The following is a 14,458-nucleotide window of genomic DNA, read 5'->3' as shown; positions in this document are numbered from 1 at the left end:
TATATAGAATAAATGTGTGCTAGGCAAACTAAATTGTTTGGCATTTAAAAGAATCATGGCATATTTTTATTCCATTAAATTTTCCCTCATTAGCTAGCTCTAAGATTCCACGAGGAATATTGGTTCACTCCAATATGAGAGAAGCATTATGATGTAACTCAAATATTCTCCTGAAATGACTTGCTGGGTAAGCCATGTTACCCACATGCCCTTCTCTCCACAAACACAAAAAGCACCTTCAAAGGTTACGTCTCTGCCTTTAGTAGCTGCTGTGTTCGTTCTTTTCACTTTCCTTCACAAAACAGTAGGGTAGTGGGAAAGTATTCCCACCCTGCTGTCTGTCAGACCGGTCAGAGGTGGCAAAGGTAGCTGCACATGCTGTGACAAATGTAAGCAATGTGAACAGCCACCAGTCACCAGTGGACAGGCAGGCTGAAACCTGGGATGCCGGAGGCTCTGTTGCCAGCTTCAGACTTATGGTAAGCACAGAAAGATGCATTAGATGACAACACAGCAATGAGGAGCCATCAGTGCCCAGCACACTGAGCCCTACAATGCATACACAGCTTGCATAGTATGACTGAACTACTGCAGTTGATATTTTAACATAACACACAGAAAGTGAAAGTGTACAATATACATGGTAAATGCACCTATGAGAAACTGATACATGTGACAAATTCAGCACATAGTGTTTGCGTTTCAGGTGTCAGAAACAAAACCGGCCCCAAGTTCCATTCTACTGCATGACAAATACTGAAGAACAAAATTTCAGTCTTAAAATACACCTTAAAGTCAGTATTTTCCTTCAAGGAAAAAAAGTACTATAAATAAATTACAATACAGTGAATTTGCCTGAACTCACTTCGTTTCTGTCTTCCAGCCTTTAAGTCAAATAAAACAGCGTAAAAACTGTACACTCTTAACATGATAGTTGATCTTTTATAAAATAACCTGTCTTCAGAGATGTCGATTTCACAACAAGGAAAAACCAAGCCCTGTTGCCGTCACTATTATAAAATATATATGTATAGATATATGTTTTTTACAAAATGTGTATATTAATAGCTTTGCACAAATATTTTAAAGACAAATTTAGCTAATCTAAGAACTTCATGAAAATAAAACAGGCAGATAAATACTTCATGTGCACAATGCACTACATCAAACGTCGTCAGCTGGGAGAGGAGGTATGTTAATCCTTGGTCTCGTAAAAAATGCTATCTTCTCCCTAGGATTGGAAAGAATTATATGTTAGAAGTGGTTCTTAAAAGGCTATGGTTGTAGCTCAGTGGCAGAGTATGTCTAGTTTATGCCAGGCCCTAGAAATCAATCATCAGTAGCAATGATGGGTAGGGGAGGGCTGAACTTAAATCGCCAGCCTTCTGGTGTGCTTATCTTTAGTGGCTAAAATACTAATTAGAATGTAGTAGGTGTGCAGGTAATACTTGTTCTATTAAGAAATTAATAAGAAGATGAAAAGTGTATGAATGAGTTCTAAATCAAATTTAGGGTAAGAAGTTATACTAAATGTAGTTATGTCAAGAATATGAATATTAAAGATTTCAAAACATTAAGGCTGAAAGTCAAACATAGCATTTAGCAATAAAAAGGGCTGACACAGGCAAATGTTACAATATGGATGACCTGCAGAAACGTGATGCTAAATGCAATGAGAAAGACTTAGAAAACTACATGGGGCATGATCCCATTAATAGGAAATGTGCAGAGGATGCAAATGCAGAGAGACAGGGAGCATGCTGCTTACTGCTCCTTGGCAGGGCTCAGAGAGGGGGATGGGCTTGACCACCAAGAGGGTATGAAGCACTTTTCTTTGGGGATGATGACAGTGTTTAGAAACCAAATGGAGGGAGTAGTGGCAGCATGGCATTATTGATGCAGCAAATGCTATTAACTTGTTTGTTTTAAATGTGTTCATTTTATACTTTTTGAATTTCACTATAACTTTTTACAGCCACAAAGAATACAGATATAATGGTGCAATTAATTCTTCCATGAAAACTTTACTTGCTTTTACAGGTAAACCCAATCTATGCAATTAAAATCCAAGACAATAGTGATTCTAATGTGGAAAAATACATGTTGACAAAAGCTTGATCCTGTGACAACAAGTCTTGATCACTAAATTATATGACATACATTTTTGCAGTTTGTAGATTTTGTTTTAGTTAATTAAAAAGGAAAGGTGACAAGGATGTGTGTATGTATGCAAATTAGTTACCTACAGTAGCAAATGTTCAGAAAGCAGCATCTGGTTAATAAAATAGAACAACTGGGTGAATTATAGATAAAACATTATGTTCAAATAAGTTAACAGAGTATGTAGCATCCTGGGATATTTTAATTTTTAAACAACAGACTTCCACATTATGATTACAGGTGACATAAAAAAGTATAAAATATAAAAATTAGAAGAAAACACCAAACTGTTATTAGTGGCAGGACATGCTGCTTACAGTAGATACCTGATGACTGTGCCTTTTGTATTAACCTATGTGATGTGCCATGGTGATAGGAAAGCGGTGAGCTGTAATATTGGGCACAGGGTCCACTTCCCCCCTACCTAAAGGTCTGCACTTGGATAGGCTCCTTATGGTTCTGCCCTCTCAGCTGGTAGATCTCTTTGGAAGCCTTCTTCAGCATCTTCTCAGCTACTTGTTCTTGATGGTAGTCAAGTTTGGTCTGTCTTGTCTGCAACAGAAAGATTTAATGACCAAGACTTTCTACTGCTACCTAGAAAAAAAAAGGAATGGCCAGGCAGTGGTGGCACAGGCCTTGGATCCCAGCACCCAGGAGGCAGAGTCAGGTGAATCTCTGAGTTTGAGGCCAGCCTTGTCTATTACACAGAAAAACCCTATCTAGAAATCCTCCCCACACACCCAATAATGAATGCCTTCACTTCTATGCTTGGAGTCCAGAAGATGCAACACCAGCCACAAAGACCCTGAAGAAAAGCCATCCCTTTCTGTAACCAGAGGAAATCTTCACAGAAATGCCTGTAGGTGGTTGCAGTGGCTGAAGCCAGGCCTGCCAGAATGTGGCCCCAGGACATTCTTCACACAAGGCAGGGAGGACCTAGGGGCCCTACACTCACCTGAGAGAACCTCTAGGTGTCCACTGGTACCACCATAAATGTTCATAGTAGGGGAGAATGTCATAAAACAAGTCCCAGGATCTTTTCAATTACTACATCATTATAGGAACACTCACAACTAGAGCTCAGGTAGGCAATCATGGATAAAAACAGCTGGGGAGTTCTAAAAGGAGTCTAGAGCAGGGCCTTGGTCCTCTTACCTGTCTTTCTGCTTCCTTCAGTAGGCTACGGAACCGCTCATCTCGGAGCACCCAGTGTGGGAGGTCAGTCTGGCCCCGCAGCTGGGCATCTTCCAGACGCTGCCTCAGATCCCGGAGGGTTCCAATCTCCTCATTCAGCTGCCGCTGCCGAGTCCTGGAGGCCTGGAGGTCCAGCTCCAGGTCCAGGGAGGTACGGGCCATAAGCTCTGCCAGAGATGACCTGCAGGGCTGTGGAAAGCAGGCAGGGGGCACCATTGAGCTTGCACACGGCATAAGGCTGGTGCAGGCATCACATCTGGAAGGTTCTTCCACAATTAACAGGAGATGACTATGATGCAAGAATTTCTTTAAGCACAACCTATCCCAAATCCACATTTTAAAAAAACTAGATTCTGGAGCCAGGCAGTGGTGGTACACACCTTTAATCCTAGCACTAGGGAGGCAGAGGCAGGTGTATCTCTGTGAGTTTACTGCCAGTCTGTTCTACAAGAACTAGTTCCTGGACAGGTTCCAAAGCTACAAAGAAACCTTGTCTCAAAAAACAAAACAAAACAAAACAAACAAACAACAACAACAAAAATATTCTGGCAAGATTAAATCTCTACTTCAATATTAATATTAGGAACAACAAACCTTTTTCTTTAATAATGGCCTACAACTGTATTTGTAAATATATACAGCAACAGACCCTTATATATGGAGCAGACAGGATAAAAAAAAATGAACAAACTTAGAAATGCCATTTCAAAATGTATGTCCAAAGCAGCAAAATGTGCATTTTCTTTGGTTTTTAGATTTCATTTTTGACTTATATCTGAAAAGTACAACTGGCAACACACAAAAGCGACCTTAAAAATTAAGTAATGTTTAAGACAGAGGGGAAATACTAAATATATAAAAGCAGGAAAGTCTGGTGTTTCTGGCATCCAAAGGGTCAAGGTCAAGGATGATACTCAACAAGAGAGCATAGGACAGTAACAAAGAATGACTCAGTTCACAATGTTCATGCTGCTGCTGTTCAGACACAACTTCTGCAGACCAATCACACGCTTTCTTAGATTTCTCAGTCTGAAACTAATCTGTATACCAACATCACATGGGAATCTTGGATTTTTAAAATATTTATTCCAAAGGATGCTTGCCCAGAAAAGACAGGGACTTACCTAATACCTTACAAACTATAACTTTTAAAGCTGGCATGGTAGAAAGAGAAGAAAAAACCTTGGCAAGTAAAAGCAATGAAAGCTATAGGACAGTTCTTTGTAGAAGCATGCTGTATGCTGAGAAACTCAGATCTAGAGGTTGAAGAGATGCTAAATGTTGAGCACCATGTACTGCTCTTGTAAAGAACCTGAATTGGGTTCCCAGTACCCATGCCAGGTGGCTTACAACTGCCTATAACTCAGTCTCCAGGGCATCAGGCCCCCTTTCCAGGATTCCACAGCATGTGCACTCACTTACACACATATTCCCACCCGTGACATACTCCCACACATATACACATAATTGAAAGTAAAAAGAAATCAGAAAAAGAAGCCCAAATTTGCCAACCCTTTATATAATTTTCTGTCAAAAATGAAAAATAACATCATGTAGAAATGATTATTCATTTACTACAACTAAGAAAATAATGACCACAAGTGATATAGAATCAAGAAATGTTAATAGCATTATGCCACTATTACATTTTATAAAGAAGTTACAAAGAAATAAAAATATTGTCATTTAATTAATGTGGCTTTAACCATTTGCTAAAATAATACATTTATAAAGAGGATTATACAAATAAAACAGAGTGAATATAGACTCCATATTAGTTTCTGTAGCACACACCTGTTTGTAGCGAAGGGTTCGCCTTTCCAAAGTATTTCGAACAAAGTGGGACTTCCTGGGCAGTGTTGAACTGTCACTGTCACTACGATAAAGCTGCACCAAAAAAATGATATTCAGAAACAAGTTATGAGACATTTTATATTCATTCACTGTGTATCCCAAATGGGATTCTTTTTTTTTTTAACTTCTCCCAGGCATTTAAAACTCTTGACCTAGAGAAGAGTTAAGGGAAAACAAAGACAAAACCACAACCGAAACCGAAACGAAGCAAACAAAACTGCCAACCTGGTCTTTTTTCATGCTTGTCAACTTAACCACATTGACTTTCTACACTGATCAGATCAACCATACTTCTGTGCTATCTATACCAACTACAATTTGATATTAGGTAAGATGCTTATAAAAGCAGGTATTGTCTTCAGTATGTTTCATTGTTTAGCAATCATTCACATTTGCTATTTATTTCTGGTTTTAGTAAAATGGCTTTCTGGAAAAAGAGACTCATTCCTGGTAGAAGGGCAAGCCAACATTCACCAAGCCCTGCTGTGTGAGTCAAGGGAAAGGTGTGGTTTCAAAGAGGAAAATAAAGAATACTTCTTTATGGGAGACCCTACGGATTTCATGTAGTGATGGATCAATGCCTGTCTATGTGAGTGCCCAAGTCTTGCCTTCCCAGTTTTATTTTCTGTACCAGTTTACAGCAGATATTCAGGAAATGCAGTGGTAGAGAAGCTTACTTGCCCTGTGGTCATACCAACATGCATATAAACAGCAAGGCTTCTAACACCATCAGCAATAAATGCAGTCTTTTTTTTTAATGCAGGGAACAGAGCTCAATCAAGCAGCTGTCATTCTTCCTCTAAGCAGCAAACTGCCCGACTACCACCCAATTGTCAAAAAGCACCTGAATCTGCTTCCTGGTGTTTCTGCCAGAGCAGAGGCTACAAATAGACTATAAGGATGGTATTTAGAAGAGTATGTCCAATGACCTATATGAGCATCATGACCATTTTCTCTTAAAAACCCTTTCACTGTCCAGATCAATGGTGTTATTGTCATCCTGGTCCTGCCTAATCAGCTCAAACTCACTGTACTCCTTTCAATGACTACAGTAGCTTGGACCACCTACCTGTGGGTTCTCAATCCATGTACACATCAGAATTTCAAAAGTTCTAATTCTTATATCCCACCTGTGTCAGTGACAAGTGTCTAGGAGTAGGACCTGGGTGTCAGTATTTAGTAAAGCCTTCCAATGTGATATGACTGCGTATATCCACCATTCCTGAAAGTATAACGAATTGGAATGCACTCCTTAGAGCCTACAGGCTTCAAATTCTGGTACCTTGCTGCTCAGCCACTCAACCATGCTTCAGAACTTCTAAGGAACATGCTAGTACAACCTACAGATCTCTATCCAACTCAAGACTGTCCCCATTCTGACTTGCTGTTTTTGAGGTTGATGTCACAACATTTACCTTGCCTCCATGAGATGGAACACATAGAATAGTGAAAATCTGTGGGAGGTAGAATTCAGAGGAAACCCAAAAATCAACAGGCTCAGGGCCAGGTGGCAAGCTGAGTTCCTAGCACTCAACTTTATCTCCAATCATATATGGTGTTTATTTATTCATTGGTATGTCTTGTGAGAATATGCATGTCTTTTAGCATAAATAGTAAAAATGAGAACTTGACAAAGAGAATGAAGAAGAAAATATTGCAGACAGGGTAGATGAATTTCAACTCACCCTGCAAACATACTGGCTTCTTGCTCCTGGTGAGAAGGTCTGTGAGCGCACAATGGTGTTGCTGCGGACGAAGGGAGATCCTCGGGCACGGCGGCTAAGCCTTTCCTTGTGAACACTCACTGGTTCCTCTAGCAAAAGGTCTTCTGTGGTGGTCTCTTTGTCAACCTAGGTAGTAGTCTTTTTGTTACTCCCATAGTACAAATGATACATTTAGTGTGAACAACCTCCTCTCCGAAGTTTCCTCTTGCTAGTCTACCTGCCTTTTTAAAACTACCATGCAGAAGTGGCATTGTAAGAAAGTATAGTAGTTCGGTTTCTCACTCCTTACTCCTATTCAACTCTGTTTTTCTATTTTTGGAGACAGAATCTATGTAGCCAAGACTGGTATGAAACTCACTGCATACTACATGTTGACCTTGAACACATGGCAATCTTGCTGACTTATCCTGCAAGCGGTGGAATGAGAAAACGAACTACCAGAATGCACTGAAGAAATGCCAGGCTATTTTCCATAGAAATTACACCATCTCACAACCTAATCCTTTCCAAAACATAAATGTAAATAAAGAAAGGGGAAAACATCAACACGCCTCTACAGCCACTCATTTGGTGGCTACTTCTCCAGGTTATAAGCAGTAGAAGAGCAGCAATTCCTGGAAGCCTGGTCTAAAACACCTGTTCTAATCTGCTTCACCCAAGGGGAGGGTTCATACTGCTGTTTCAGGCACCTTGGTGGTAGCACGTTCAGTATATTTATCTGAATAGTTAGGGTAATAGCATTTAAATGAGGTATAGATACAATGTCAATTGCTCAAAACATATTTGTCCCTGAAGATGAGAAGGGATCACCACAGAATGGTGTAAAAAGCTCCCTTTTATATTACAGCTCTCTTTTCCTTGTAATATATGGGTGATGAACATTTATGTAAGACCTTCTGTGCCCACGTTCTTACAGATCTTAGGCAATGCTATTGTTCAGCATTTAGTAATACAGAGCCCTTGCTTAGCTATTACCTTCAAATGCCACACATTTCCATTGCTATTAGTGAGCACATGTTCTACTCCTACATGTAAGTATGCCAATCTAGCTTCCTACAAGTGCACTCGCCTCTCTTCTACTCTGTCCCTCACACTTTCCATAATAAGTATTGGGACATACCTCCCCTCTCCTTCTAGGACTGGCCAGGTACTGTACATACATTCAAAGGTCCTTTTGACACTTTCTACTTACTTTTAGAGGCAGGAGTTGGAGTTTCTCAGGGTTGTAAGAATCTACTTGGCCAGTAAACACATGCCCATGGATGGAGTCCACACCAGTGTAACAGGAGTCTGGGTAGTTGGGGCTGGTCTGGATGCAGTTGCTACAGCCACTATCAACTGAGTCAGCCTGCCAACTCCTAAAGGTAAACATTGCAATAGCCCATGAAAAGTTCATCAGAGCTGATGCCTTTCATAGATGTCTGAAGAGCAGAGCAGCAAAAAGAGCAAAGAAAACCTGTTTCTGTTCAGTGATTAAAGACCGCTGCTGTTCTCATAAAGTAGGACTATTTCTGGTTTCTAAGGAAGACAGTACTTATATTTCTCTATCACCCAATTGGAGTCACTTAAGGTACCAAAATCTCTAGCAGAAAATGCCCTCAAATGTGCTGTCTAGCCATTAACAGAATACTCTATTCTTTTGCCAGATGCTCCAAAAGCACATTTCTATCTAAACTAAATTCAGGAAAAGTCAGGTAAAGAAACTGAACTTCACAAAGACAACATTCTTCATGGAAATCTGTGGAAGGAATTTAACACGGAAATGGCTCCATAGAGGATCAGTCAACCCACTTCAGCAGAGGTGCTCATTCACCTGAACTATTCATCCATTTCTCACAGGCCTTTACAGTCGAGGACTCACTAACGGGCCACTTCAAGCAGTAACAGAAAGAGAAGCTGCCTGGTTATGTAATAATATGCTTCCACAAGGAGTGTGTCCAGAAGAGGGAAGTTCACAGAGGCAAAATGAATTTTTGTTAGAACAGGGTCAGAGGGAAGGAGGAATGGGGATGACTGATAATGGAGGTGGTGGATGGTATTTTCATTTTATGACATTTTTCTTCATAGCTGAGTTTGGTTAAAAAAAAACATGGCATACTGAAGTTATACATCAAATTAGTGAATTGCACACTGCAAATTGCAGATAAATGAAATCTCTATAAGGTGGGTTATGACAACAATGGAAGTGTAGCTCAGTGGTATAATACCTTCCCAGAATGTACAAAGCCTCAGGTTTAATTCTCAGTATTGTAAAAGAAATGAAACATAGAACAAAAAGCTTAAAGAACTTTGAGTCAGGGATAGTGGCATATGCCTATAAGCCTAGCACTCAGAATGCTTTGGCAAGAGAACTCCAAAGCCACCTTGGGCTAAATACTAAAACCCATTTCCAAAAACCAAAAGGGGGAGGAACTTTGTTATCATTAGTCTCAGCAGAGGGGAGTCCTGAAAAGAAATCCTGGAATTAAAGGAAGAGGACTGGGCACAGAGCTCTGGGTATTTCTCCAATTCAGATCACCAGGAAATTACCCACCAGAATCTGGCTCCTGAGCAATGGTATGGTAGCATCACCCAGAACATTCTAGAGAGGCAAAGAGGAGAAATACAACATGCATTTATAAACACTCCCCTGAGAGCCATGTTGACTGGCACTGGGAAGACTAACCTGTCTGCAAGAACTTCATTTCACCTCCCTAAGGTACTGCACAGAGAGAGTTCTGCCTCTTACTGTGACCTTAGAATGGCAGGGGAGTATTCACTCACCTCTCAGATACAGCCTCTCCCTGCTCTTCCTTGCGCTCCATCTCCAGAATCTCCTCCTCAGTATATTCTAGCTTTACACGCTCCTCTGCAAGCTCTTTCTCCACAGCTCGTAGTTGTGCTGTGGTTCTGGCCAGCAGCACTGTCACTGCATCCTGAAGAAGGAAAGGATGCTTCAGAGAACCAGATAACCTCTTGGCCACACAGGAGAACAAACCCCACCATTCATAGTAACACACTGTTCACCCTGTGCCTACAGCTCTATGTCTACAAATTAGTACAAATCATAAACATGTTTGCATTAAAAATTTGTTTTCAGAAATTGGCCTTGTGTATGACCATGTTCCCATCTGATTCCTTCCCTTGAAATTCCTTCAATGATAACACATGCTGACTTTTAGTCTATAAGGAAACTTCTTAGAAATGAGTACCTGGAGCAAAGCCAGTCTCAAAGTCAAGAAAATAGTCATAATTGGCTCCTTGAGCCAGGGCCATGTACCGTCTTTCCGGAGCTTGCCTGCGTGGTGTTCTGTGTGGTACTCTCCAGAACTCGCACAGGTTCTTTTGGCCTAGGAGGCTCAGGGCTGGCAAAGACCTGTACAGGATACCAGCGCAGCTGCATGTCTCTTGAATTGTCACAGTCGGCCAAGTTTATCTGAGCAATGCCCTGCATGGGTGTTAAAAATAAAATTCAGAACCAGTCTTTTACGATGTTATTTCATAACTGCAGTCCCTTAATATAGAAAATTTGACTGCCAGTACCCACACAGTAAAAGGAGAATGAAAATGTTCCTCTGACCCCCACATATGCACTGGATCATGCACGTCCTCACTCCTACTTGTCTCACCCCCATACAATATATATACAAAACATAAATGAGGAAGAATAAAAACAAATGACAGATGAAATTAGGAACAAAGAAGCAATGGAGGGAGAAAGAAAAGAAGACGAAGAGAAAAAGGGAAAGGAAAAGAGGGGAAGAAGAGCACCATAAAAGCTAGCAGAAGCGTTGCTGCTACACATACCAGCAATTCTTCCTGTAGCTGAGGATTCACTGAACACACGTATAGCTGCAGTGATTTCAGTGTCAACATGCTGGAATGCACAGGGATTCTGAACACTTCATTAAACACCAGTGGAGCTTGGAATTCCAGAGACTTGGAACAGTAAGTGTTGGGAGTGCCAGAGTCGAGTGGGGGCAAGTAGACGCGGATGTGGCTGGGAACAGAGGGGAGGAAACATGTTGGTAGGCAGCATGGACTAATATGCACACTTGTTGGTATGACAACAGTGGTGTGGTTCCCAACATCCATGTCCAATGGAGCTAATACATCTCTGTAGATTAGATGGAAAATGCCTGACTGGCCAAGATAAGACTGGGGGCTGTGAGATTCTGCTGGACACTTGGCTTCAGCAGGAGCTCTTCTGCTCTTTCTTCACAGTTCTAGAATTCAGACATAAAGCCAGTTTCATGTGCTTTCTACCCACAGCCTGGAACTTGGCACATAGTTAAGAGGGCTGAAGTATATGTGACCACTGCTGTGTGTATCACCAAGTGAACTGAATCCCAATGCGGATTCTCACGTTTACAATGCTAGTTCATAAGGAATGGATGGGGATGAGTACCTTAGGTTTGATTGGCCCATTATTGGCAGCCCCCACCTTAGTGAGACCCTCCACAAGTGCCCACCTAGGGACAGAGAGCACAGAGAACCAGAAATTCCACACTGAGACCAAGGTCACCAGCAGACTGCCAAATGGTCCTAATTCCCATTTCTTGTTACTGTCCTTAGCCAAGGGTTCCCCAAATCTTGTCTCAGGCCTCTTGATACAAATCATGGGATCACAGAGTGGAATGGGTTTGCACCTTCACCACTCCGCCCTTTGAGAACATGGTAATCTTCAACATTACCAGTGGCAGCAAGACCACACCAAATGCCTCAACTAATTAACTACGCACATATATAAATATATATTCCTTTGTACTTTACACAGATGTTTCCAACTGTTTTACTGAAATTCAGGCTCCCAAACTGCTTTCCTCTCCCCAGTCTGCCAAGCAGAATAGGCAAAGAGTTATTTCAATGCAGAGGAATGCCGGAGGAAGGTCATCACTAGCAATACACAGCCTCCAGGTCTCCAATACCAGGAACTTACATTTTGCAGTCTTCCTTCATCACCGGCCCAGCAAGGTTCCTCAGTTGCAGCACATGCACAAGGAGATATTCATTTGTACTGTCATGCCTAGAAAATAAATCTCATGTTCATGGGCTACAAATTCCCCATGGAGGAAATGACCCTGTGATTCAACTGCAACAGTGGCCACAGACTGAAGGACACTTTACCCTATCCTATCCCCAAGGGACATTGGTGATATCTGGAAGCATTTATTATTATCAAAAGTGCAAAGGGAGTGTCAAGTGGATGGATGTCAAGGACATAATTGAATACCCTACAGTGTACAAGATGGGAAACCATAGCAAAGAATGGCCCAATTCTAAATGTCAACAGTTTTAGCACTAAAACCTGGAACACAATAACAAGAATGGACAATCCAAAACTACAGAAACCTGAACATCCTTCTCTGCCAGCATAAAAATCATGGCACCTGCTTTTACTGAAACTGTAAATTAGGGCCATTGTTACAGACCACTGGATGACCTATTCTGGGGATAAGGGAAGGACCCTGATATCTGTACTTCTAGAAACACACTGCCAACTTCTAGCATAAATGTGGAAAATATACCTCCAAGATCTTGAGTTTGATGAAACTTTGAGCATCCCACCTTTCTGACTTCTAAGTCTTAAGTTAACAGTCCTCAGTTGTAGTATCAGCGATGAAAGAGTAATGCAGCCGCTTTTCTCTGTCCCTCCTTCATTCTACCCTAGTCAACTCATCTGAGACTAAAGTAAGACTTGACCTAACAAGAATGGGGAAGCAACATTTGGGTCATGGGGTCCCTCCACCCCCCTTCACCTGGCCATAGAAATGAGAACCATGATGAAGCAGGTTTCCATTTACAGGGCATCTTTAAGGCTAAAAGGTGACTGGGAATATCAAAGGTGACTGAAGACCACAAAAGTGGGCCCTGTACCACAGGGCATCTTGAAGTTGGCTTCTATACTCACAGATATCCCACATAGATTTGAGGCTCATTGTTTCCATTTGTGTCTCCCAAAGCAGTCTCTTCAGTATCTTCATTTCTGAACAGAATGGTAAATTCATCAGGTTTATTCCAAAAGGACTGAGCATTATAGATATGTATACTTTCTCTCATGCTCAGGGTGTCCTTTACTAAGAAAAGCTTTATCAAACTGTGACTCATTAAGTGGCTCAAAGGGCATGGCTGGTACTCCAGGGTCCATCACGTGTTATCTCACGGATACCTGCCCACAAACTTCTTTCTTTCTCCCTTAGTTTAAGAAAAGGGATTGTTTTTATTTTTATGTATTAAGTATTTTTCCTGAGCATAAATATATGCACTATGGATATATAAGGGCCATGAAGGCCAGAAGAAGGCATTGGAACCCTGGAAATGAAATAATAGATGGTTGTGAGCTGCTATGTAGGTACTGGGAACTGAATTCAGATCCTCCATAAGAGTGTCAATTGCCCTTAACCACTGAGCCATCTCTCCAGCTTACCTCTCTGTTTTTAGACAGGGTCTTGCTATCATGAACCAGGTTGGCCCAGAACTCACTAGCTCAAGGTTGCCTCAAAATTGTGGCAATTTTTCCTATCTCAGCCTCTATAATGCTGAAATTATAGGTATGACCTGCAACAACAGGTGTCTTGTTTCGTACTTGTATTTTTGTTTTGTTTTGTTTTGTTTCCACCATAGGGGGCTCCCTATTGCTGAAGAACTAAAGGAGGAAGAAAGGGAGGAACTTACTTCATTGCTAGGAATAACGGTCCCTTGCATGTAATGTATATACTTGGTCTTTTTCAGCTTTACTGGCCAGGACCAGGGGAAAAAAACCCATTCAAGAACAACACAATAAGAACCAGCCTCTAGAGGCATTTCCCCAACCTCCCAAAGACTAAAGGAGGCAGAAACATGTACACTGTGCTGTAAACAAAGTTCCATATAGATCCTTTGTGTGCATACCAGTAATGCTCTGGCAAGTGTACTTAAAGATGAGGAAACAAGGTGGTCATCTCCTAACCTTTTAGTTAAAGGTTCAAACACCCCACTGTCACTGGCAAGAGAGTAATCTGACAGGCATGCAGAAACACGGCGTGCTCTCCTCTCCAACCTCTTGGCACTATCTTCCCGGAGAGTCACTGCTGCAAACAAGGGACACACCTGGGTCAGGAGGTGATAGACAGTATAGGAGGCCAGAAGAACATCTACGGTAGAGTGCTGAAAAGTCAGTAAGTGCTCCAGAGACAAGTCATGGCATGTGCATGCAGATAGACACTGTGCATGATTGTAATATTCAAAACCAAAGCAACAGACTTCCTGCTTTATTTTTAAGGCAGAGACTCACTATGAAATCCTGGCTTTTTAAACTTGAGATATTTTTTATTCTCCTGCATGCTGGGATTATAGTATATACCATTACAGCTGGCACTGGCATCTTCTTTAAGAAGTTTCTTAATTGTCTAGAAATACATGTGGACTCTTCCTTCTTGTATTTTCCCTTTGATGATGATCACATAGGATGTAAAGTGACAGAAATGGGAATTCCCTAAAAGAGTCTTGGAGGGAAAGGCTAAAAGGAGGGGATAGAGGTAGCAGAGGTTTGGAGGAGATGTGGAGAA

The 14,458-nt window shown here is 41.3% G+C and overlaps 1 protein-coding gene across 1 annotated transcript in view; it reads right to left on the bottom strand.

Annotated features, from left to right (window-relative positions):
* Nucleotides 1-357: 357 nt before the first annotated feature.
* LOC121443085 (protein WWC3-like) overlaps nucleotides 358-14,458 on the bottom strand; it is a 108,211-nt gene continuing 94,110 nt past the window's right edge. Inside the window, exons 12-23 of the mRNA XM_041644770.1 lie at nucleotides 13,861-13,981; nucleotides 12,823-12,897; nucleotides 11,851-11,937; nucleotides 10,719-10,911; nucleotides 10,192-10,359; nucleotides 9,696-9,847; nucleotides 8,125-8,290; nucleotides 6,894-7,058; nucleotides 5,149-5,241; nucleotides 3,316-3,543; nucleotides 2,585-2,712; nucleotides 358-1,231 (exon numbers count right to left, since the gene is read on the bottom strand). Coding sequence (XP_041500704.1) covers nucleotides 1,165-1,231; nucleotides 2,585-2,712; nucleotides 3,316-3,543; nucleotides 5,149-5,241; nucleotides 6,894-7,058; nucleotides 8,125-8,290; nucleotides 9,696-9,847; nucleotides 10,192-10,359; nucleotides 10,719-10,911; nucleotides 11,851-11,937; nucleotides 12,823-12,897; nucleotides 13,861-13,981 — 1,643 coding nt within the window. The 3' untranslated portion in view covers nucleotides 358-1,164. The remainder of the gene's footprint in view (nucleotides 1,232-2,584; nucleotides 2,713-3,315; nucleotides 3,544-5,148; nucleotides 5,242-6,893; nucleotides 7,059-8,124; nucleotides 8,291-9,695; nucleotides 9,848-10,191; nucleotides 10,360-10,718; nucleotides 10,912-11,850; nucleotides 11,938-12,822; nucleotides 12,898-13,860; nucleotides 13,982-14,458) is intronic.

The sequence above is a fragment of the Microtus oregoni genome, unplaced genomic scaffold (genome assembly GCF_018167655.1).
Source record: "Microtus oregoni isolate MIOR12 unplaced genomic scaffold, Mior012 000099F_ref0000060, whole genome shotgun sequence".
Taxonomy (NCBI): domain Eukaryota; kingdom Metazoa; phylum Chordata; class Mammalia; order Rodentia; family Cricetidae; genus Microtus; species Microtus oregoni.
The sequence above is the reverse complement of the archived record's forward strand: the minus strand, read 5'-3'. Positions and strand labels throughout refer to the sequence as shown.